General features: G+C 43.5%; 1 protein-coding gene across 1 annotated transcript in view; it reads left to right on the top strand.

Moving 5' to 3' along the window:
* LOC126175657 (ABC transporter G family member 23-like) overlaps nucleotides 1-26,266 on the top strand; it is a 396,587-nt gene that overhangs the window by 203,633 nt on the left and 166,688 nt on the right. Inside the window, exon 3 of the mRNA XM_049922565.1 lies at nucleotides 22,593-22,710. Coding sequence (XP_049778522.1) covers nucleotides 22,593-22,710 — 118 coding nt within the window. The remainder of the gene's footprint in view (nucleotides 1-22,592; nucleotides 22,711-26,266) is intronic.

Here is a 26,266-nt window from a genome sequence, read left to right as displayed (position 1 = left end):
TTTTACTGATCGAAATATCCAGGAAGGGAAGGCAGCCATTCTCTTCTACCTCCATGGTGAATTTGATGCTGTCATGTATGCCACTGAGATGGCTTAGTAACTCCTGTGGTTTTTCCTTGCCATGGGGCCACACTACAAAAGTGTCGCCTACGTATCTGTAGAACACCTTTGGTTTATGGCGGGCGATGTTCAGGGCCACATCTTCAAAGTGCTCCATGTACAAGTTGGCAATACCTGGGGCCAGGGGGAACCCATGGCAACACCATCTGTTTGCTCATAGCATTTCCCACTACATTTGAAGTACGTTGTGGTTAACACGAGATGAAAGAGTATGAATGTGTCCTCATCGAAGTGATCTTCAAGTAGAGCTAAGGAATCATCCAGCAGCACCCGGGGGAACGTGATTGGCCGGCCTACAGAAGCGAACGACAGCCAAGCAGCTATATAGATAGATATGCAGAACACAGCATCCCGACACTTCACCAGAAGATGGTGGGTACGAAACTCATCGAAACGTTGCGACAAGACAACGCCACCACTCGGCTGGTAACCGGAGAAGAATTTATCGACGTAAGAGGTTGTCTCCTGCAGAGACGCACGTCCAAGCAGTGTCCGCTGAACGGTGTGCTCCGAAACACTTGTGCCTGCACGAGCATTGTATTCTGTCATCAGACACGTCACAGACAGTTGCCTATCCTACACTGCAGAGCGCGCCAGTCTTCCAACTCCACGATGAGATGAGCAGGTCCAGCACCTTGTCGCCTTTCACCGTCCTTCAGCCACTTGCCACAGATGCTCACAGCAGTAGTACGCGAACATATGACCAGTTCTGCCTTTTGGAAGATACTCGTTCCCCAAGCATACTCGATCACAGGTCGATCTTTGTCAGTGGCTAATGTTCCTGATTTTCGACTCGTATCGTCGCTGGAATGATTTCCTATTCATCTCTACTCCGCTTACCGCATCAGGTGAGTGCATCTCCACCACACGGCATATAATTTCGCGGTGGGCAGTGATCACAACATTTTGGCTCTTAAGTGTGTGTTTTAGATGCAATGCTTTCGCAAGTACACATAGAACGCTACACAGCGAAGTACTGTGTACTGGCTACTTCCTTCCCTTTCCTTCTCCTCCGTAAGTTCGCCTTCCTTTCATATTTGGACTAAGCGAAATCAGAGGATTAATTTGCCGGAGTCTGCATGACGGGAATGTGGATATCAGCATATCACGTCTTTTCACACAGCATCTTTCTTAACATATTTCATGTACTTTATTCGTTATCTTCGTCGAGTTTTGCACTTAGCATAGCCGCACATCTCAGTAGAAGGCAACAACCTCTGTTTTTCTATCTATTATACTTTTTCACTAATTTCTCTTCTCGTCAATTTTCTTAGTACTTTAACATTTTATACGAGGGTTGTCCAGAAATTAAGTTCCGTTCGGTTGCTAAATGTAAACCACAGTGAAAATCAGAAACATTTTATTTGCAAAAGTTCGCTACACTTTCCAGACACTTCTCTACATAGTCGCCCCTTCGAGTTAGACATTTGTTGGAGCGTTATACCAAATTTCCAACACCATCGTCATAGAAGGCAGCCGCCTGTGCTTTCCGATAATTCTCTACACTGGCCTATAGATCGTAACCTGCGCCCAAGTGTTGTCTTCGTATCCAGCATTTCATGCGAACAGAGATGATATTCAGGACGAGCCAATTAGGGCTGTATTGTGGGTGATCGAACACTTCCCATCGAAAAGGCTGTAGGAGAGTCTTCACTGCTCCTACAGATAATTGCCATGAAGAAGGAAGTGCTTGGCAGCTGTGTTAGGTGGGCTGCATTCATTAAGGCGAAGCCTCTCAGCAGACCCTCCTATAGGGCAGGAGACATCGTTGTTCCATGCAGCTTTACTCGCTCACAGTGCGTTCACAACTTAAAAGAGCGTCTTGATGCGATCGACAGCCATACTAGAGACACTACCCAACACATCTGTGCAAAGCTTCATCGGGTTTTCACTATGGTGCCCATTTCGCGACCTATCGGAACTTACTTTCTGGACAACCCTCGTATATCAAGAATTCATTTGATTTCCAGGATAGACATACAACAGCATTCCATAGAATCCAGGTCTCACACCTGTGCAATACCACTCAACATCACATGCTTTCAAAAGATTTAAACTACTTTCTGTAGTATTACTTTTAGATGTCAGTTTTCTTCTTTTTAGTAAAAGGATCTTTTGCGTGAGATATCTTCCTTTGCTCCCTGCAAAACTTGCGGTTTTCCGTCATTGGTAAGTAAATGAATAAACTTGTTTATACTCGTTTATCTCACGAATACATATTCTCGAAGTTCATATTTCCACATTGTCACAGATCATCGCCATTCCTTTAGGCCTGTTTATTTTCGTGTTACGTTGTTCCACCATAACTTAATCTATTCCTAAGTTAAAATTCATATTGTCAGAAGTTTGCCTTTCGCTCTCCTTAAACAGGACATCGCTTGTTTAAATTGGTCTCTTCTGTGTTCTCCTTTCTACATAGTTTCTCTTATGCTGGTGCCAACTGTCCATGTTAGCATACATTCCTTTCATTTATAATTCCCTTTTTGTTTGTTATTACCATAATGTCTTCATTACATTCGCTCCTCTTTAATAATTTCCTGCTGATACTCAGAGGTGACAAAAGTCATGGGATATCTCCTGATGTCTCCACGCACCTCCTTTTTCCCGGCATAGTGCAGTAGCTGGACTTGGCATGGACACAACTACTCTTTGCACGTCACCTACAGATATACTGAGCCTTGATACCTCTACAGCCGTCCATAATTACGAAAGTGTTGCCGGTTCAGGACTTTTTGCACGAACTGATCCCTCAATTATGTCCCATAAATGTTTTATGGCATTTATGTCTGGTGATCTCGGTGGCCAAATCATTCGCTCGAACTGTCCAGAATGTTCTTCAAACCAGTCGCTACCAATTGCGACCCAGTCACACGGCGCACTGTCGTCCATAAAAATTTCATCGTTCAGTGGCTGCAAATGGTCTCCATGTAGCAGAATATAACCATTTCCAGTAATTACCTGTTCAGTTGGACCAGAGGACCACGTCCATACCATGTAAACGCAGCCAACATCATTATGGAGCCACCAGCAGCTTGCTTAGTGCCTTGCTGAAAATTTAGCTCCAAGACTTCCTCGGGTCTGCGTCACCCTCTATCTTTACCGTCAGTTCTTACCTACTGAAATCGTGTTTCATATGACCAGGTCACGGTTTTCGAGTCGTCTAAGGCTCAACCGATAGGGTCACGAGCCCAGGAGAGGCGCTGCAGGTGATCTCGTGCTCTTAGCAAAGGCATTCGCGTCGGTCGTGTGCTGTCATACCCCATTAACGCAAAATTTTGACGCACTGTCACAACGGATACGTTCGTCGTGTGTGTCACATTGATTTCTGCGGTTATTTCAAGCAGGGTTGCTTGCATGTTAGCACTGACAACTCAACACAAACGCCGCTGCTCTCAGTCGTTAAGTGAAGGTCGTTGGCCACTGCGTCGTCCATGGTGAACGGTTATTCCTCGAATTTGGTATTGTCGGCCCACTCTTAACACTATGGGTCTCTGAATATTGATTTCCCTAACGATTTTCGAAACGGAATGTCCCATACGGTCTAATTCTAAGAACCGTGTTGAAACTCTTAATTCCCGTCGTGCGCCCATAATCACGTCGCACACTTTTTCGTACGAATCACCTAAGTACAAATGAGAGCTCCGCAAATTTACTGCCCTTTTATACCTTGTGTGCACGATACTGTCGCGATCTGTATACGTGCATATCGCTATCACATGACGGTTGTTACCCCAGTGTTGTCAAATAGAAATGTATCTACTGGGTGATCAAAAAGTCAGTATAAATTTGAAAATTGAATAAATCACGGAATAATGTAGATAGAGAGCTACAATTTGACACACATGCTTGGAATGACATGTGGTTTTATTAGAACCAAAAAAATACAAACGTTCAAAGAATGTCCGACAGATGGCGCTTCATCTGATCAGAATAGCAATAATTAGCATAACAAAGTAAGACAAAGCAAAGATGATTTTCTTTACAGGAAATGCTCAATATGTCCACCATCATTCCTCAACAATAGCTGTAGTCAAGAAATAATGTTGTGAACAGCACTGTAAAGCATGTCCGGAGTGATGGTGAGGCATTGGCGTCGGATGTTGTCTTTCAGCATCCCTAGAGAAGTCGGTCGATCACGATACACTTGCGGCTTCAGGTAACCCCAAAGCCAATAATCGCACGCACTGAGGTCTGGGGACCTGGGAGGCCAAGCATGACGAAAGTGATGGCTGAGCACACGATCATCACCAAACGACGCGCGCAAGAGATCTTTCACGCGTCTGGCAATATTGGGTGGAGCACCATCCTGCATAAACATCGTACGTTCCAGCAGGTGTTTATCAGCCAGGCTGGGGATGATGCGACTCTGTAACATATCGGCGTACCTCTCACCCGTCACGGTAGCAGTTTTGCTGCCCAGCGCCCTGTTGGACATTTTGTGAACTTCGTTTTTTTTCTAATAAAACACCATGTCATTCCAAGCATGTGTGTCAATTTTTACCTCTCTATCTACATTATTCCATGGTTTATTAAGTTTTCAAATTTATACTGACTTTTTGATCACCCTGTATATCTGCCGTTGACTAATTTATGTAGTACAGTAATTTTGTTCAGAACGATTTTATAAAAAAAACGCGATTTCTGTTTTATTTTCTATTTATTATAGTACAGATAGCAGAAGATGCTAAATGCTTCCATTTAAGTTTCATCGTCTTTTATACTTTTAAAGTGATGCGAGATTGTATTAACAACAAGATAGTTAAATACAGCAGAAGACTGGAAAAGCAGTCGACCTTGGCGCAGCAAAAAGTTAAGTGCATCGCTGCACCGACTTAACTGGCTTACAGGGTCGACGGGAAATGTAAACATCGATTCCACCTACGGCTATTAAGACAACGACTGCAGACTATTCCACGTGCATGCTATCGGGAATCATCGCTTCAGCTATGGAGCGTAGAAAGTCGCGGCGAAAATTAAAACGAGAATCTATTGGGAAACACTGGCACTCTCGAAGCCATGAAATGTCTTATAAAACGGGCCTTTGTTGCCGTTAACTCCAGATGAAATTCAGCGTACAGTAATGTTTCTCTAGAACCACTTTACAGTGTGTAAAAGTGCTCAAGGTCAATCTTTTGAGCACATGCTATGACAGCCATAATAATAAGGACACTTACTCTACCTTAGTTTCGTGTTTTCTTGCATTTGGTGTAATAGGGTAAACGTTTGTGGAACCTCTTTTCCTGACAGCTGAATAATGGTTTTCGGCGCTGTTACCTTTATACCGTTTGATCAAATCCCATAAATGTTACGTCGTTGAAGTTCTCTCGGAAGCTTCTTTTGGATTCCACAGAAAAAGCACACAGTTCCAATAGAGAAAAGAAACGAAGGTGTCGTGATTCCCCTATCTGATATGCTCATCGCTGTTTCTACCAAGACTGGCGATAATGAGTTAAAGAGTGGCAGTACGTCGCAGTGGACCAAATGGATTTCTCACAATAATTTTTACTCAATTTCTGCTGAAAGGCGGTTGAGTTCCATAACGACCGATAAAGAAATATGCGATTCTGTAGTCTGACTTACATGATCCTTCACTGCTTTCCTTACACGGGGTGTTAGAAAACGCAGGTTCATTAGACAAGTAATGTCTGAATCGCTAAGCTTCCTGAACACAGAGCCCTTCCCCTTCAAGCCATTCATAAATTGTTTATTCAAAATGTCGAATACTTGCGCTGCCTCCCGATGATGTTCTTTTGCTATTTACAGGTCAAATGATGTCTGTGTTTAACTAAATATCGAAACTATCTTCCATAATTATTGTGTTTACGAAACTAAACTTATACTCATCTGAAATGACTTTGGCATAGAAAAATACACTTACCTTTCAACAGATTTTTCGCCCGTAGCTTTAAAAGTACTCTATACCTGCATACATACTCCCAACGCAAACCACCGTACGGTGTATGGCCGAGGGTACCTTGTACTACTACTAGCCACTTCCTCTCCTGTTCACTCACAAATAGAGCGAGGGAAAAACGACTGTCTAAAAGCCTCTGTACAAGCTCTAATTTCTCGCATTTTCGTTGTCCTTACGTGATATGTAGGTTGACGGCAGTAGAATCGTTCTGCAGTCAGCTTTAAATGCCAGTTTTCTCAATTTGCGCAGCGGTGCCTTGCGGAAAGAGCATCGTCTTCTGTCCAGTGAGTTCCATTTCAGTTGACGAAACATCCACGTAATACTTCCGCGCTGATGGAACCTTCCGTTGACTAATCTAGCAGCCCGATTCTGAATTGCTTCGATGTCTTCCTTTAATCCGACCTGGCAGAGGTCCAAAACGTTCTAACGGTACTTAAAAACGGCGGCACTAGCGTTCTATACGCCATTATGGACGAGTTACACTTTCCCGAAGTTCTTTCAATAAAGCGAAGTCGAGCGTTCGCCTTTTCTACTACCAACCTGACATTCTCATTCGATTTCATATCGCTTTGCAAAGTTGTGCCTAAATATTTAATCTAAGTGACTGAGCAGGCTGCACCCTATTAATCTCGACCCGTCCTCACAGCTTCAATTTTGCCAGTACTTCGTCTCCTACCTTCCAAACTTCACAGAAGGTCTTCTTCGGTAGGAGACGAGGTACTGGCAGAACTGAAGCTGTGAGGACGGGTCGTGAGTCGTGCTTCGGTAGCTCAGTTGGTAGAGCACTTGCCTGCAGAAGGCAAAGGTCCCGAGGTCGAGCCTCGGTCCAGCACACTGTTTTAATCTGCCAGGAAGTTTCATATCTGAAAGATGTTTTCTTTCCCAATGATGGAGAAAAATCTGTAATATTGTTAGGTTCTTAGGGCTGTCAGTGTGAAAGAACCGTACAGGCATCGTACCTGAGGAGAAATAACTCGTTTATCCGATGATCCCAAAAGGCTCAATGGCACAGTTACAGTTGTGAGGAGTATACGGCTTTCGATATTAGGAGAACCTTGTGAGAAGATTTTACAGATCTGGTTCTGTTGAATGATTTTGAGAAACAATATAATTAAGCTGCAGTCACTAGTACATAATCAGTTCTTTCCTCCAAGGCTTAACAATGTTCAGAACTAGGCCTGATACAAATCAGGATATTTAGAGGATCATCCACGACAATTTGAAATCCTGCTGAATTTTGTTATGTATAGGCTTCCTTCTCATGTATATTACACGAAGAAATTTCGCTCACTTCATGTGCATGGAGTAAAAAAGTTATGTTTGGAACATTTCCTTACACATTACCTTTATTGCAATTATTTTTTGTAAGAATTATGGGTTAGACTATTATTTTCTATTAACAAAACTCACGCATTTTAATTGTTAAATTTAAAAAAGAAACGCAATAAAGCCATGAATTTAAAACGGAACATAACAATTTGAAACATACAACTTATACAAGTAAAATGAATAATTAGAATTGTAACGAATATTTAGATATTTTAATCAAAAATGTCGAAAATATTCTGACAGCACATTGTGTACAGTTTATGTTTCAAAAACGCTATTTCAGAAACCAGCTGTATTACACAGGTATGTATGTGGCTTGAAAGCTTAGTAATTTATGTTACAACAAAAGTTTTCATTTCTCAAAATTAATTAATGGTGGTGGGGTATCTTGCAGAACTTCATATTATAACAAAAGTTAGTTACACAGTTCTCACGAAAATTAAGTACATATCAACTTTTATATGAAAAACATTTTTTTTACGTGTCATCATTTTCAGGCTATTCCCTCAAAACCTAACATGCCAAATTACTCTTCGGGGCTTGTTTTACCCCTAAAGAGTGTAACTGGGCACAAACAAAAAAATTCTATTGCATTATTTTGCCTCCTCCACAGATCCATCAAGTTTCATAAAAATCGTCTGTTGACACTAGGGAATGCTCTCTTGTAAGTCTTGATGACAACATCCGTATGCTGTGTGCTCCAATGCACGATGTCCATCACAATTGAAAGCCTACTCACTACATTTTACTTTTCGTAAGAATCTGTGATCCAGGTTTTTAATGGTCTGAAACATTACCCTTTATGTGAATAAACCAAACGTGACTAACTTCCTTTTTAAGTTTCAGACTGGCAAGAACTTTCAAATAACACAACGGAATAATTAAAAAGGGGTTTAAGAAGAGTTAAACCTAAGCAAAACTGAAACCATAATAGATGTAATTCGTGTGATATAAATGATTTTGTTCTTTTTATTCAAATAACTTGCGAATATCTGAGCTTGTGTGAATTTTATCTCGAAACCTCCGTCTCTGCAAATATGTACCTTGAAGTTCAACAGCAACTGAAAAACTTCTGAAACACCTGAAAAATTTCATTTAAAATAAAAATCAAATACTACGAAAGTCATCTTACTACGTCTTGGTTTTAAATTCGCTGGAGCGAATGTAGTACATTCAAGAACACACTTCTTAAGTGAAATCTGTTACAAAACACATGAAAAGTTAATGTTAACAAAGATCAAAGGGAGTAAAAAATAAGTTCGTAAGAGTCCCAAATCACATTCACTCTATATATATTGTTTAGTGACTGAATAAAAAATATGTTTCAGACAGGGGAAGATGAGGTGAAGGGGTCCTCTAAGGAAAATTGAATGTTCACCAAACCTTAGTTATTGATGGCAGCTTTTGAATCTTCATATTAAGTGGTGACACCAAATATTTTAAGTAAAATGAAAATAATATAAACGAACCATATGCATTTCTCTGAAGACTTATGTAGTGACCACTTTTCCCTAGTTAACCTTATGGTGCTGCTGTCCAGTATAGTGGACAGCTGTTAATGTCGCTTCTTCGGCGTTTTTAATCAGACCTGAGGCTGAAAATGCATGCAGGGCGTAGTACCAGTACGAAGTATCCACTGTAGTAGACTGCATGCATTTTCAATTTCAGGACTGCTTAAAAACTCCAAAGAAGCAACATTAACAGCTGTCCACTGTAGTGGACAACTACACCTTAGGTTCAAGGGGGTAATGCGGCAACAGAATCCCTTGTTTTCTAGGCATCTTGATGCCCTGGAACCTGAAGCAATACCAAGCGGCTGCAGTTGACTGTCTGCAACCTGATTTTTGTAGTAGGGCAAATGTAGCAGAACAAAGATGATTTTCAGTTATATAAATTAATTAATTCAAATTCGTCACAAAGGAATAGAAAGACGGATGAAAGCTTTGTATATGAAAGGGTTTAGAAGGGAATATTTTTGTAGCGTTATGCGTGATATATGGGAGTAACTAACTCTTACAGGGATAAACACCTTCCTCACTTTTCCCTACTAGTAATGAAGCCGATTTTTCCGATCGGATGCCATGTCGGCATTTGTGGTTCACAGATGAAACTCTCAGACCGAAATAAATAACAAGGAACTACATTTGTAGCCCAAAAGAAGTTTTTTAAACATTGATGTTGCGAAAGGTATTACTCTGCGAATAAGTGAGGTAACAAAAATAATATAAATCTGTTATCTTAGATCAGACGACAGAAAACGTTTTACTAAAAAATATCGGAACTAGATTCCTCTGTCGAACTCACTGACGAAAATGGTTTGACAACTTCTCGGCAGGCAGCAGCACTGTTCCGGGCGAAATATACGAACGAGGCATTTTTCCCGCCACGGCCGCTTTACCTTGCCGTACAAAGCCAGCTGAACTGACCATGTCTCTTTACATCACCATCCACATACAATAGGAAATACAAAAACACCACATACTAACATTAACGCCCGGAAATATTGTTTGATGACTGGGAGAGCAATGAGAAAAGCAACTTGCAGCTCGGATGGCTGAATAAAAATTGGATATTGATTCCCACGGGTCCTAAGGGATTTGTGAACTCGAACAAAGACCTAACGTTGACCACATTGCCGAGTAACGCGCCTAAAGAAATGTAATGTTCTCTAACTTGGAGAACCGAGTAATGTATAATTACGTAAATGCATCGCAAGCATGCGAGGCTGTAACCATCTCACCATAATCTAGAACTAACTCGCTTCAGTGTTGCCATCTCCGTATCACAAGACAAGCATCTGAACTAAAAACATCGATTCATCCTCAAAGCAGCCAGCGGTAGAAGAGTGTCCAGTCGAAAGTGATCCTTTTTCTGCCGACGGCAAACTGATTCTGCCGCCAAGGTTTCATATTGGCTGACTCACGAGAAAGCTCGGACGACTTGCTGAGACCTAGCTCGCGACTTCCTCCTAGCGATATGTAGGGTGATTCCGACATGATGTTACAAACTTTCAGTGGTGGTGGAGAAAGGTAAATGCATCAATTTGAGGGAAGGGATCCTGGTCTGGGAACGACCGAGTCGAAAGTTATAAGCCAAATTCTGCTGTTACTTCGGACAGTGGAACACAGGTACCAGTACTGTTGTTGCTAAGATTGTAGGACAGGCGATCCCAAAGAGTTCGGAATAACAACTCAACTCATCCAATGCAGATGGTGTACTGTGTACTGACATGAGCAGACCTGGTCTACAATCTCTGTGCTGTAGTACACTGCAGTCTGTGTTTACAAGCTGATGCACTAACGTCGATGGACCCTAACCAAATTGGGTTGTACCCTGTGACGGAACTTGCAGACATGATTTTCATGTACAGGCACGCAAATGGAAGCAGCAGAGAAGCGAGAAGTGTACAAGAACAAATATTCACGTAAAAAGTATTCGGTTCACACCATGTTTCCAAGACTGTTCCAACGATGAAATGAAGCAGGGCAACTGTTTACACAGTATAATGACCGTGGACAGCGAACTGTACGGACACCAGACGTGCCGATGCAGTGCTTGCTCGAGCGGGTGGGGCGTCTGCAATCAGCACGTAAGTGCATCGCAAGCATGCGAGACTGTAATCATCTCACCATAATCCAGAAACAAGTTCCTTCAATGTGGCCATCTTGCACGTGAAGTGAATTTTTCGCAGAGTACTGTGTGGCGAGTAGTATGAGAAATGCCTAGAAAGTGCGTTCTTCGATTCCTGATGACTTTGGACCTTTTGTTCGGCCAATGGTTCTTGCTGCGTCTTATAGTCGATCCTCAGTTTCCTGAAAATGTATCTTTCACGGATGAAGCCTGTTTCACCAGAGATGGAATGCTGAATAGTGGCAGGGTCTATGACAATCTCAACGCTGTAATTATGGTCAGCCGTCAACACAGATTATCAGTCTACGTGTGGGCATGCGTAGTCTTCATCCCTGCTTAAATGTCCAATTGTACGCAGTGTTTATCAGGGACATACCACTCAGGTTCCTGGAACACACCCCACTTGTTATTCGCCGACGGATGTGGTTCCAACATGATGCAGAACCATCTCACTGAGGGTTCGGGAACGCCTATATCAGACATTACCTGAAAAGTGGATAGGAAGAGGAGGTCCTGTTTCGTGGCCAGCACGTTTTCCTGATCTCACATCATTCTTCTTCGTGCTGGTCCACGTGAAAATTCTTGCGTAATAGACGCCTGTCGAGACAGAAGAGGTTCTGCTGGGAAGAATTGTCGCTGCCTGCGACGCTGTTCAAACGGCACGCGGTATATTAGAACGGGTACGACAAAACTTTTTGCGTCGATGCCATACCTCCATTAAAGCGGGGGGACGCTATTCTCAACAACTGTTGTAAATGTAGCAACTTATAAAACTTGTCTAGGTAACTGGAATTCAATATTACTGTACTGTAGACTTGGGATTTTCGGTTTGTCAGGCATCAGGTTACGAGCGCCGTTACTAATCCATTAACAAGGGAAATTATCTGAGGGTATTGGAGAGTATGCAGTGGGAATTCTGAACTTCGTAATCAGGGTTCAGAAGTTGGAGCCCTTAGTTTGAGCGCTGCGGATTTTCGTTTATACCATTCTAGGCGTCGTTTCCGGACTAAGGTATGTTACCTCAGATTGATAGATCTGTCCTTCTCCATCATCCCTGAAGGTCTTTAACATCAGGGAATCACTTTGTACTACTCCAGCAGAAGCTAGATGACTACATGTAATTTTTGTTAATTATTACATAAGGTAGTCTCACTTCCATCTTTAATTAGCAACCCACCATCATACTTTAGTTGTTATCCTCATAAGTGCAATTAATATCACACTCTACCGTTTCGTGCAGATTACTCCCGTTGTGTTTAGCGAAATTCCTTCCCCTGCCGGCCCACGGCTACTTCCAGAACCGTTGCAGACCTCGCTGACCTTGGCCGCAGTTCAAGTTGCCTCCCCGGGGACCCACCCCCTCCCACTCTCGGCCGCTCTCCCTGCTCAGAACTGGGAGGACACTCCCTCACCCCCTCTCCTTCACAAGCCTTCCGCATTCCACATGCCAGACCCTCTTGTCACCGCTAATCACGACCTGCAAACATCTGTCGGCAGTCTCCTCGGGAAATCAACACCCGAACGCACCAAGCTGCATATTGCACATGCAAATGTCCAATCTCTGCCAGCTCACTTCGACGAGTTCAAATATATATTTCAGACTACTGATATACACGTAATACTTTTGTCAGAGACTTGGCTGAAACCAAGTATTCCTACAAATTCCGTAAACCTAGATGGCTATATCATCCTCAGGCACGACAGATGCAACAGACGAGGGGGCGGAGTAGGGGCGTACATACGCTCTGATTTGTCACCTGCTGTACTACACACATCCGACAACAATGTAGATAAACAAAAGGAATATACACTCCTGGAAATGGAAAAAAGAACACATTGACACCGGTGTGTCAGACCCACCATACTTGCTCCGGACACTGCGAGAGGGCTGTACAAGCAATGATCACACGCACGGCACAGCGGACACACCAGGAACCGCGGTGTTGGCCGTCGAATGGCGCTAGCTGCGCAGCATTTGTGCACCGCCGCCGTCAGTGTCAGCCAGTTTGCCGTGGCATACGGAGCTCCATCGCAGTCTTTAACACTGGTAGCATGCCGCGACAGCGTGGACGTGAACCGTATGTGCAGTTGACGGACTTTGAGCGAGAGCGTATAGTGGGCATGCGGGAGACCGGGTGGACGTACCGCCGAATTGCTCAACATGTGGGGCGTGAGGTCTCCACAGTACATCGATGTTGTCGCCAGTGGTCGGCGGAAGGTGCACGTGCCCGTCGACCTGGGACCGGACCGCAGCGACGCACGGATGCACGTCAAGACCGTAGGATCCTACGCAGTGCCGTAGGGGACCGCACCGCCACTTCCCAGCAAATTAGGGACACTGTTGCTCCTGGGGTATCGGCGAGGACCATTCGCAACCGTCTCCATGAAGCTGGGCTACGGTCCCGCACACCGTAGGCCGTCTTCCGCTCACGCCCCAACATCGTGCAGCCCGCCTCCAGTGGCGTCGCGACAGGCGTGAATGGAGGGACGAATGGAGACGTGTCGTCTTCAGCGATGAGAGTCGCTTCTGCCTTGGTGCCAATGATGGTCGTATGCGTGTTTGGCGCCGTGCAGGTGAGCGCCACAATCAGGACTGCATACGACCGAGGCACACAGGGCCAACACCCGGCATCATGGTGTGGGGAGCGATCTCCTACACTGGCCGTACACCACTGGTGATCGTCGAGGGGACACTGAATAGTGCACGGTACATCCAAACCGTCATCGAACCCATCGTTCTACCATTCCTAGACCGGAAAGGGAACTTGCTGTTCCAACAGGACAATGCACGTCCGCATGTATCCCGTGCCACCCAACGTGCTCTAGAAGGTGTAAGTCAACTACCCTGGCCAGCAAGATCTCCGGATCTGTCCCCCATTGAGCATGTTTGGGACTGGATGAAGCGTCGTCTCACGCGGTCTGCACGTCCAGCACGAACGCTGGTCCAACTGAAGCGCCAGGTGGAAATGGCATGGCAAGCCGTTCCACAGGACTACATCCAGCATCTCTACGATCGTCTCCATGGGAGAATAGCAGCCTGCATTGCTGCGAAAGGTGGATATACACTGTACTAGTGCCGACATTGTGCATGCTCTGTTGCCTGTGTCTATGTGCCTGTGGTTCTGTCAGTGTGATCATGTGATGTATCTGACCCCAGGAATGTGTCAATAAAGTTTCCCCTTCCTGGGACAATGAATTCACGGTGTTCATATTTCAATTTCCAGGAGTGTATGTTCATAGAGATCAAATCCCTTAACAGAAAGTGCTTAATATGTGTCCTTTACAAACCTCCTAAAGTAGGCGGGTTCGCCTGATTCGAAACTGCCCTCTCTAGTCTCGAATCGTCATATGAACATGTAATTATAGCAGGTGACACTAACATTAATTTTCTGTGCAATAGTCCTTCCACTGGGAAATTTAAGAGGATGCTTTCTTCCTCAAATATGACGCTACTTCAGCTGGCACCTACTCATCACACGACTACCAGTCACACTTTCATAGATATATTCGCAACAAAATCTCCAAACAGAATAATCCGCACCTCTCAAATATCTGCACCTGGCATGTCGGCCCATGACATCATTTTCATGACGTATTCATTAGAATGTCATAGAAAAAAACAAAAACTGTCTACATACCGAGACTTCAAACGCATAAATTTGCCTGAACTCGAAACTGAGGCACAAGAAATAGTTTGGGGGATGACCTCTACTCCCCTCATGGACATAAACGACAAACTCCAAGATTTCACTACCAAAATTACTAAACTATATGACAAATACGCTCCAATAAAGGCCAGAAAAGTAAAAAGGAAACCTGCACCTTGGCTGACTGATGAACTAAAATAGCTTATGAATCTCAGAGACGCTGCTCATCAAGCATACAAGATACACCCTACACCTGAAAATCACATTGAATACAAGCAGAAGCGAAACAAAGTCAGTCAAGCGGTGAGAAACGCTAAGCTCAGGCATGCCCGTACATTAGGTGACAATAGATGTAGACCAGCTATCCTGTGGAAAAATCTCCGTAGTCTCGGTTTAGGCAAAATAAAAGTTGCAGAAAATCCCATGGTCTCAGCTGAAGAACTAAACCGATTCTTCACATTACCTGCAACCACAATTGAACCGCAAAAAAAAACAGAGAATCATTGATTACTTCATGGGGATGAACGACTGTAGCAAAGAAAAATTCTATCTACGGCACGTCACTTGCAATACCGTCAAGAAAGCCATAATGCGGATTAGATCAGCATCTACTGGACATGATGGCATCACTATCCAGATGGTAAAACTTATTATTGATCAACTACTGCCCTCTATAACAGACATTTTCAACGACTCATTAATCACAAGTGTTTTCCCTGAGGCCTGGAAACTGGGACAAATTAAGCCACTGCCTAAAAAGGACATCGCCACAGCACCCTCTGACTACCGCCCCATCTGCCTTCTTCCTGCACTATCAAAGGCCTTAGAATATGTAGTCCATGACCAGCTCACCGCCCGCATCTCGTGGTCGTGCGGTAGCGTTCTCGCTTCCCACGCCCGGGTTCCCGGGTTCGATTCCCGGCGGGGTCAGGGATTTTCTCTGCCTCGTGATGGCTGGGTGTTGTGTGCTGTCCTTAGGTTAGTTAGGTTTAAGTAGTTCTACGTTCTAGGGGACTGACGACCATATATGTTAAGTCCCATAGTGCTCAGAGCCATTTGAACCATTTTTGAACCAGCTCACCAACTACCTAACTACTAACAACCTACTAGACGAATACCAATCAGGTTTCCGTAAACATCGAAGCACAACATCCGCACTAATAAAGGTGACAGATGACCTGAAACTTGCCATGGACAGACAAGAAGCGACTATCATTTGCTTCTTAGATTTCAGCAAAGCATTTGATACTGTCGACTTCGACATCTTACTAGCGGTCTAAATTTCGCACCAAGTGCAGTGCAATGGTTTCGCTCATACATGACATCTCGTCAGCAACGCGTCCTGTCCGGGAATATAAAATCACAATGGCGGCAGGTAGTGTCAGGCGTTCCCCAAGGCTCAGTACTAGGTCCCATACTCTTCTCTCTGTATGTCAATGATGTGTCATCGGTTCTGACTTATTGCAAATATCATATGTATGCTGATGACCTTCAGTTGTATCTAAGTGCGGATCCAAACAATCTGAAGAAAGCTATTGAAAACTTCAATACTGATCTCGATGCACTATCAAAATGGGCACAGGACATAGGACTAAAACTAAACCCATCTAAAACCCAAGCGGTACTTGTTGGTCACTCTAAGCTCATTAGCCCAAAACATCGGGAATCCGTACCATCTCTTATCCTAAATGGAACAAATATTAACTTCTCTCCCTCAGCAAAGAGTTTGGGAGTAATAATAGATGAAAATCTAAATTGGACAGAGCACGTAACTGCAGTGTGCAAAAAAGCATCAGCATCCCTCCATGTCCTACAAAAACATAAAAAAATTTTCCCTTTCGATCTGAAAAAGAAATTAGTACAAACGCTTGTATTCCCAATCATTGATTACAGCGATATTATCCTACAAGGCCTCTCTCAGGAAAACTCGCGACGTCTGGAACTGGTCATGAACGCCTGTGTCCGATATATCTGTGACATTCGACTTTTTGATCACATTTCACCAGCATATGCAAAATTGTCCTGGCTGCGTGCAGACAAACGCAGAGATTTCCATACACTCTGTCTCATCTACTGCCTTATAAATGTACACTGTCCCTCATATCTCTCCTCGTCCTTAACGCTTATGTCTGAACAACATGATAGAAACACACGTTCCCATCATAATAAAATCCTCTCTGTTCCACTGCATCGCTCAGTCGCCTTCTCCAAGTCCTTTACAGTAGCGGGAACCCGACTCTGGAATAACCTCCCTCGGTATGTTAGAGAACTTAAAAACATATCCAGCTTCAAAAAACAGTTAAGGACGTATCTACTTAAGCAACAGTAATGATTTCCTTTGTACACGAATGCACTTCACCTCATTACTTCCCTCTTTCCCCCTCCTTAAGTCTCCCTCCCCCAAAACTCGCTATACTAGTAAACATCTACTTTACACACCAAGATATTAATGTACATCTGCACAAATCTTCATTACTATTGCCAATTTTTCTTATGTTTATCATTATTGTTTAATTTTTTTACTGTAACTATTATTACTTTTATCATAATTTGTATGTATAGCACCTGTCGTAAAAATACTGCCATTACTTACTTTATTAGGTCTTAGTCATTATTCTTTATTCATATTGTGACTGGAGTAATCTAATTTTCTTATTTAAAGTATTGTCATGATGTAACTCTGATGTGTGAAATGCTGCATGTGTGGAACACTGGTCCGATGTAAGAGAGGGCCTGATGACCCTAATCTGATCAGGTTAAATAAATAAATAAATAAATACAGATTATTTGAGAGAGACAAGTGCCAATTGCAGCACGCATGAACAGGCAGCATGAAATATGGCGATTAGCAAACGACTTTTACAATATACATCGTACCGTGTGTTTTCATTTATCCCATCGCTGTTTTAATATTCTCTCTCTCTCTTCACTTCAAGATACTGAACACTCTCTCTCTCTCTCTCTCTCTCTCTCTCTATATATATATATATATATATATATATATATATATATATATATATATATATATATATATATATAAAAATTGTTGGTGTGACAATACATAGCACGAGCTGCCATTGTGTGTTAGGTGGTCTGATGCGTGCTTTGATCTATAGTAATCAGAAAATATTTAATATTAAAACTGCAACTTTAGATTTTAAACAATTCGACTGAAAAGATCATTGCAATTATGAGTAAAAAAAGCACGATGATCATGAAAAATTGAGAAGTAGCCATTACATGTCAGTAGTCTCTTAGTTCTGTTTGGAAGCGTCTCGCGTCTTACATAAGGGAGAGAACTGTGGAACTCATTTCAATAATTTGCCGCAGTAGCCACGGTTTACATGCTGTTGCGTCAGATATGGCAGTATCATTTCCGGCGGCCACAGGTTTTCTGACTCATGCGCCACTGTGCTGCCTAAGTGGTCCCTGTTTGGCGTGTTGCGACTATCTTATGATCACATCCAGAGTTGTTAGGAGTTCCCTAGCTATTACGCGAAACGCTCTTTCCATAGCAAAAAAAAAGGAATTACAGAAAATGTAATTTGGAAAAACGACGGTAATATACATCTTGTCTTGGCTCTTTAACCTATCGTATTTAAAAAGTATCATTATTTACAATTTTTCTGTAGTTTACACCCTGGCACAGAGACAGCATTGATTTCCATGATTTGTTTTAGTTGTGTTGGTACAAGTTTCGCATACTTGTCGACTTGATCTGCGACAAATTTGCTGTCGTATATTTTTAGGTTGGTTGGTACCTAAAAATGCGTCAACGAAGGAAGGGAGAAAGGGCAAAGAAGATTGCATTTAACGTCCTTTCGACAGCGTGTGATTAGAGACGGAGCACAAGTTCGATTAACGAAACTATGGAGGAGGAAATCGGCCGTATCTTTCTCAAAGAAAACATCCTGGCATTTGCCTGGAGCGATTTAGAGAAATCACGGAAAAGCTAAATCTGGATGGCTTGACCGTGATTTGAACCGTCCTCCTCCGTAATGTGAGCGCAGTCTGAGTTTTAAAGCGTTCTTGAATCCATGTCCTCCGCCAGCAGATAAAGATATTTAGTATATTTGCAGAACCTGGCAGTGAGTAATTCTGGATGCCCCTTCAAACTTCCCTATTACGGTGTGTCTACCTCTCTCTCTCTCTCTCTCTCTCTCTCTCTCTCTCTCTCACACACACACACACACACACACACACACACACACACGTACACACACATACACGCTCTGTCTATCACTTTCTCTCTCTCTCTCTCTCTCTCTCTCTCTCTCTTTGCGTAAGGCATCTTCTGGCGAGGAACAACGTTTACTGAAATTCGACCTGATCCATAGTCAATTTATCGGTTGAAATTTCGTCACTAAAACAAACTTGTGTTTCAACTTCTTCCTCTTCGACAGACTACGGTTGGCGCGCTGCAGATCATTCACTTTTGTGAAGATGAGCGTCGACAGTTGTGCTCGAGGGCCTTCCTGGCTTTTGGAAGTGGCATTGTTATGATAACTGGCGCCCAGGCTGAAACTTGACACAGCGTACCGTCCCCTCACCCCTAGCGACCTCACCTCACTTTTTTCGTTAATTCTCATCCCATCGTTCCTCTCAAACCTCTTGCTAGTTTCCTTTATTTGAATACTTTAGTAATACAAGAGACTATTGCCCGGGTAGCTGCACGGTCTGCTTCCCGAGCGGAAACGCGTGCCGGTCCCCGGCAGGAATCCGCCCGGCGGATTAGTGTCGACATCCGGTGTGCCGGCCAGCCTGTGGATGGTTTTTAGGCAGTTTTCCATCTGCCTCGGCGAATGCAGGCTGGTTCCCCTTATCCCGCCTCAGTTACACTATGTTTGGTGATTGCTGCGCAAACACTGTCTCCACGTATGCGAACACCATAATTACTCTACCACGCAAACATATGGGGTTACACTCGTCTGGTATGAGACGTTTCCGGAGGGGGGGGGGGGGGGGGGCGGGGGGACACTGTGGGCCTAACCGCACAATAACCCCTGGGTTCGATGTGGGGCGGCGGTGGGGTGGATGGACTGCTGTGACCTGTTGCAGGGTTTCAAACAGATAGAAGTGATATACCCACTTTGTGTATCAGAGAAGCTCTTCAGATCGCCGGGTTCACTGAAAATACTGAAATAAAAATAAAAGTTATTAAACTTTTAACCATTTTTGACTTAATAAAAATATTCTTTTAGTGCTTCTGATGTCCGCCACCGGTAGCTGAGTGGTCAGCGCGACAGAATGCTAATCCAAAGGGCCCGGGTCCGATTCCCGGCTGGGTCGGAGATTTTCTCCGCTCAGGGACTAGGTGTTGTGTTGTCCTAATCATCATCACTTCATCCCCATCGACGCGCAAGTCGCCGAAGTGGGTCAAATCGAAAGACTTGCACCCGGCGAACGGTCTACCCTACTCGAGGCCCTAGTCACACGACATTTATTTTAGTGCTTCTGATGCTGCAGAGTGTTCAAATATCCTATCAAAATTTCATTTTTATGACTCGTCCCTTTCTGTAAAAATCATAGGAAGTGTATTGAACTAAGTCTGTCACATACAGTGTGTTACAAAAAGGTACAGCCAAACTTTCAGGAAACATTCCTCACACACAAATAAAAAAAGATGTTATGTGGACATGTGTCGGAAACGCTTAATTTTCATGTTAGAGCTCATTTTAGTTTCGTCAGTATGTACTGTACTTCCTCGATTCACCGCCAGTTGACCCAATTGAAGGAAGGTAATGTTGACTTCGGTGTTTGTGTTGACATGCGACTCATTGCTCTACAGTACTAGCATCAAGCACATCAGTACGTAGCATCAACAGGTTAGTGTTCATCACGAACGTGGTTTTGCAGTCAGTGCAATGTTTACAAATGCGGAGTTGGCAGATGCCCATTTGATGTATGGATTAGCACGGGGCAATAGCCGTGGCGCTGTGCGTTTGTATCGAGACAGATTTCCAGAACGAAGGTGTCCCAACAGGAAGACGTTCGAAGCAATTGATCGGCGTCTTAGCGAGCACGGAACATTCCAGCCTATGACTCGCGACTGGGGAAGACCTAGAACGACGAGGACACCTGCAATGGACGAGGCAATTTTTCGTGCAGTTGACGATAACCCTAATGTCAGCGTCAGAGAAGTTGCTGCTGTACAAGGTAACGTTGATCACGTCACTGTATGGAGAGTGCTACGGGAGAACCAGTTGTTTCCGTACCATGTACAGCGTGTGCAGGCACTATCAGCAGCTGATTGGCCTCCACGGGTACACTTTTGCGAATGGTTCATCCAACAATGTGTCATCCTCACTTCTGTGCAAACGTTCTCTTTACGGATGAGGCTTCATTCCAACGTGATCAAATTGTAAATTTTCACAATCAACATGTGTGGGCTGACGAGAATCCGCACGCAATTGTGCAATCACGACATCAACACAGATTTTCTGTGAACATTTGTGTAGGCATTGTTGGTGATGTCTTGATTGGACCCAATGTTCTTCCACCTACGCTCAATGGAGCACGTTATCAGGATTTCGTACGGGATACTCTACCTGTGCTGCTAGAACATGTGCCTTTACAAGTACGACACAACATGTGGTTCATGCACGATGGAGCTCCTGCACATTTCAGTCGAAGTGTTCGTAAGCTTCTCAACAACAGATTCGGTGACCGATGGATTGGTAGAGGTGGACCAATTCCATGGTCTCCACGCTCTCCTGACCTCAACCCTCTCGACTTTCATTTATGGGGGAATTTGAAAGCTCTTGTCTACGCAACCCCGGTACCAAATGTAGAGAATCTTCGTGCTCGTATTGTGGATGGCTGTGATACAATACGCCATTCTCCAGGGCTGCATCAGCGCATCAGGGATTCCATGCGACGGAGGGTGGTTGCATGTATCCTCGCTAACGGAGGACATTTTGAACATTTCCTGTAACAAAGTGTTTGAAGTCACGCTGGTACGTTCTGTTGCTGTGTGTTTCCATTCCGTGATTAATGTGATTTGAAGAGAAGTAATAAAATGAGCTCTAACATGGAAAGTAAACGTTTCCGGACACATGTTCACATAACATATTTTCTTTCTTTGTGTGTGAGGAATGTTTCCTGAAAGTTTGGCCGTACCTTTTTGTAACACCCTGTAGATGCTCTTAAATTCAAAAGAATGAGCGTAAGTAACTCTCGCAGCTTGCGCTACATACAGTAACTAAAATTCTTAAACTGGCGGAAGATTGAAGACAAACTCAAACTATCGCGCAAAAGACTATTTACAAAGTTTCACGAAGTAGTTGTAAGTGAAGGATCTCAATATAGTACAACGCCCTACCTATCAGTGCGGTAGCCTCCGCATAAACAAGGTTGGACTATTGCAACGAGCACAGTCTCTTTCATAAGTAATCATATTTCCTTCTCCATATGCTAATGAAACGGGAGGAAAGAAAATGGTTCAAATGGCTCTGAGCACTATGGTACTTAACATCTGAGGTCATCAGTCCCGTACACTTAGAACTACTTAAACCTAACTAACCTAAGGGCATCACACACATCCATGCCCGAGGCAGGATTCGAACCGGCGACCGTAGCAGCAGCGCGGTTCCTGACTGAAGCGCCTAGAACCGCTCGGCCACAACGGCAGGCCGGGAGGAAACCATAATACACGGAACGTTGGCAGGTTTCCTCTGAGATGCACTTCACAATGGATTGCAGAGGACAGACGTACAGGCTGTGATGGGTGCGGATGCAGTGCTAGTGACGGCACGTAGGGCGTCGTTGGCGCTTAAAAGAAATAGATTATTGCTCTAAACAGACCTCATTTGTTCTAATAACTTAATTTTATATTCAAAGTTTTATTATGAATTGTTTCTGCCCTTTCCTTTACTTGTCTGTTAGCATTTTCCGCCACTGTTGTTGTGTACGCACAATAGTTAAGAATGTGGATGCGTGTTTCTGTTTTCCAGAAGGCTCCAAGATGCAGAACGCGGTGGTGGTGCGGGGAGCCTGCAAGCAATACGGTCGCGGCTCTCAGAGCCATCTGGTGTTGGACAACCTCAACATGACTGTAGCCGTCGGATCCATGTAAGTGCGCTTTTCCTCTGAATGTACGCAATCATTTTTCCAAGTTTACCTTGACTGCTGCACAGTTGTCTTCTTACAGACCTAACTGTCATCACGTTCGTCCAGAGATTCAGAGACATTGCAACAAGACGATAATTTGTCTCTATTAATGTTTCAATAATAAAGTATTCTTGGTCACACAGTCGCTAAAATCAGTAATGTAGCAAAATTACCACCAACAAATTGTCACTCGCGTTCGGCTAGTGGTTTAAATACTCGCTCTCAGCAACTCATTACCTTTATCATTATTATATAGGGTGTAAAGAAAAGTGGCGAATTGTTTGAGAGGTGGTAGTACCCATCGAATCAAGAAAAATAAGTCCAATAAACATGGGCCTGGAAATGCATACTTTCAGCGATAAACACGGGTTTTGCTGGAGGTGTTCAACGTGGCGTCCATTCATGACAATGCATCGTTTTGCTCTCCGGCTTAAGGAATGATGTACCATTTGAAATACACCCGGTTGTTGTTGTACCTGTTGGCGCGCATTGAAGACCCGACCTCGTAGTGTCCACACGTCATTGATTGTCTTGATGTGGACCAATAACGAATGGCCAGGCTAAGGTGTGTCTCCCTTCCTCCCACCCTCCCCACCCAATCCAGCAGTCCTGAAATGTCTGCGTCACATGCTTGTGCACATTGTGACGAAAGTGTGCTGATGCACCCTCATGCATGAACCACATTTGTATTCGTTGCAGCAATGGCACAGCCTCCATGAAGGTAGGCAATACATTAATGAAAAAGTCCAGATAATGCACCCCAGTTAATCTTTGTGGTAGTACGTACGGCCCTATTGAGCTACCGCCAAGTACGCCACCATTCACGTTGACTGAGAATCGGTGTTGATGCCCTCTTTCCTAAATTGCTTGGTGATTTAAAACAGCCCGTATATGCTGGTTATAGAAATTCACAACACCATCTTATGTGAACCCTGCCTCATCGGTAAACAAATTCTTGGATGTGAACATTGGATCTGCGGTACACTTCTGCAACAGCCATTGACAGAACCGCCGTCGTGTGACGTTAGGGCCTGAACGCGCTGCAGGTGATATGGTTACAGCAAGCTAAGAGACTGGGACACGCCTTCTGCTGCTGCTAATGGTCGCAAACTGGTTCCAGTGGTTCCTTCCACTGAACTTGGCACACGCTCCTCCATGTCAGGCGTGAGGATGTGTGCGAGGCCTTCCACTGTCAATCTCCCAAGGTGCAAGGGCACATGTGTCCTTGAGACGCTGGAAAAGTCTGTCAAACACTTTATCAGAGAGCACCCCGCGCTGTGGATATTTTTCAGCGTAGACGGCACGGGCTTTCTTGCTACGTCCATTTGCTAAACCGTACCTGAATATCATATCCGCCATTTTACTTGTCGAATAGTAGGCTCCCATTTCTAACAAACGATGGAAGAGGGAAAATGTAAATGAGCAAGTACAAACAGTAACAGTGAACACATAAGTGAATCCACATTTGGAAGATGGTAAAACACCATGATTATATACACAGGGTTGACAGTTTTGTACAATAAGGCACACAAACCGACGAAATCTAACGTAGCCTACGACACGAATCGAACCTCACATTTGACTGCATACCAACTAATGGTAGGTAGAACTGTGGGTAGGATATCATAATACCCTGCCGACAGATTTAACAGAGCGCCAACGACTGTGCTAATTTAAGCAACCAAGCGTCGCGTAGCCCTTCCTGTAAACACGTCTTCACTCGGCAAGTATGCGTTCCTAGACCCATGTTTATTGAACTTATTTTTCTTGTTTCAGTGAGCACTATCAGCTCTCAAAGTATTCGACACGCGTTTTTGAACACCCTGTATATCTTCCAAGATTCTACTGACCATTAACATAGACTAATATTTCCTTTAGATAACTATGTATTTTCATACTTCTGACTAGCTCCACGACAAAGCTAGTATGTAACATCAGAACACAAAAAAATCTGGAAACCAAACGTATATCAAATCATAGATGTTACCTCACAAAGTATAATAAGTAACATTTACAAACCACAGCTGATTGGAATAAATTTACCAAAATAACTGACGTCCCACTGCTAACTAAATAATAAATGTATGTTTCAAATTCTTCAAATAGGTTGGGTTTACCAACTTGTAGTCGAGACTTCAGAAAAATAAAGGAATCTTCATAGGACTTGTCGTTGTAGGAAAAGTATTTTACAACGAAATGTGGTGGAAGAAGTCTGAAATTCTTAGAAAAATAGACATATGATACAGCAAGTACAAGAACCAAGAGGGGGCAGTAAGAAAGTAAACGAAAAGAGAAGTACTTAGATTAAAAAAGGGCGTAAAGTAAAAATCTCTCTCCCCTTCAACCTGGAGTCGAAGAAGCAATGACAGAAATAAAACAGAGTTTCAAGAGTGGAAGAAATGATAACATTCGCTGATTAAATCAGTGAAAGTGAGTAAGAATTACAGAACCCGTTGAATGCAATGATCAATATAATGAGCATAGAAGGAGGGCGGAAAGTATGTCGAAGAAAGGCAACAATAATGAGGAATACTGGAAATGAAATTGGTAATACAGTTACTATAAATTTTCTGGACTGCGTTGCAGACGAACCGAACGAATTTTTCCAGCCCGTAATAAAATAACGCTCGACGGACTAAGTAAGGTTATAAGAAACAGATTATCGAAGACAACTAGGGTATCCCTCACGAAAAGAAGCCGATCAGTATCAAATATATTGTTTGAGGAAGAAATTTGTAAGAACGTACGTGTTGTGCGCAGCGGGCATAGAATGTACGAAATGAGGTGGTTCTTCAGAGAGTCGATAAAGAAAAAAATGTGTGGGAAACTGGCTACAAGAAGTGATTGCATGGTAGGAAATCCGTTCAGAAACAAGGAAATAACTCGCAAGGCGCTATAGGGAGCCGTAGAGGCAAGAAAGTGCATGGAGAGACAGAGACTGGAGTATGTTAAAAACTAAGAAAGACGTTGGGTATTAGTGCTCCTTACGATTAAGAGGTTTGCACAAGAGAGGAAGTCTTGCAGTGTGCATCGAACCAGATAGCAGAGTGATGATCCAATAATATGAAAAAATATTATCCTCAAAAATCAGGTTCCCTAAGATCGCTTGTAAATCGTTTTATTGATTACCGGTTTCGGCAGATCTGTGCTGTCATCATCGTATCATGTAAAATATTAACAGAAGCCCATGATCTTTAGAAACTTACAAGACTTCTGTTAATATGTTATAGGATACGATGATGACAGCACGGATCTGCCGAAACCGGTAATCAATAAAATGATTTACAAACGACGTTGGCGTACGTGATAGTTAAAATTCATGGTGAACCTTCAGCTGTGCTTTATTTTGCACAATCCGCTTCGCTACTACACTCCTGGAAATTGAAATAAGAACACCGTGAATTCATTGTCCCAGGAAGGGGAAACTTTATTGACACATTCCTGGGCTCAGATACATCACATGATCACACTGACAGAACCACAGGCACATAGACACAGGCAACAGAGCATGCACAAT

The sequence above is a fragment of the Schistocerca cancellata genome, chromosome 3 (assembly GCF_023864275.1).
Source record: "Schistocerca cancellata isolate TAMUIC-IGC-003103 chromosome 3, iqSchCanc2.1, whole genome shotgun sequence".
Taxonomy (NCBI): domain Eukaryota; kingdom Metazoa; phylum Arthropoda; class Insecta; order Orthoptera; family Acrididae; genus Schistocerca; species Schistocerca cancellata.
Note: the sequence above shows the minus strand (reverse complement) of the source record. Positions and strands in the feature narration are given on the sequence as shown.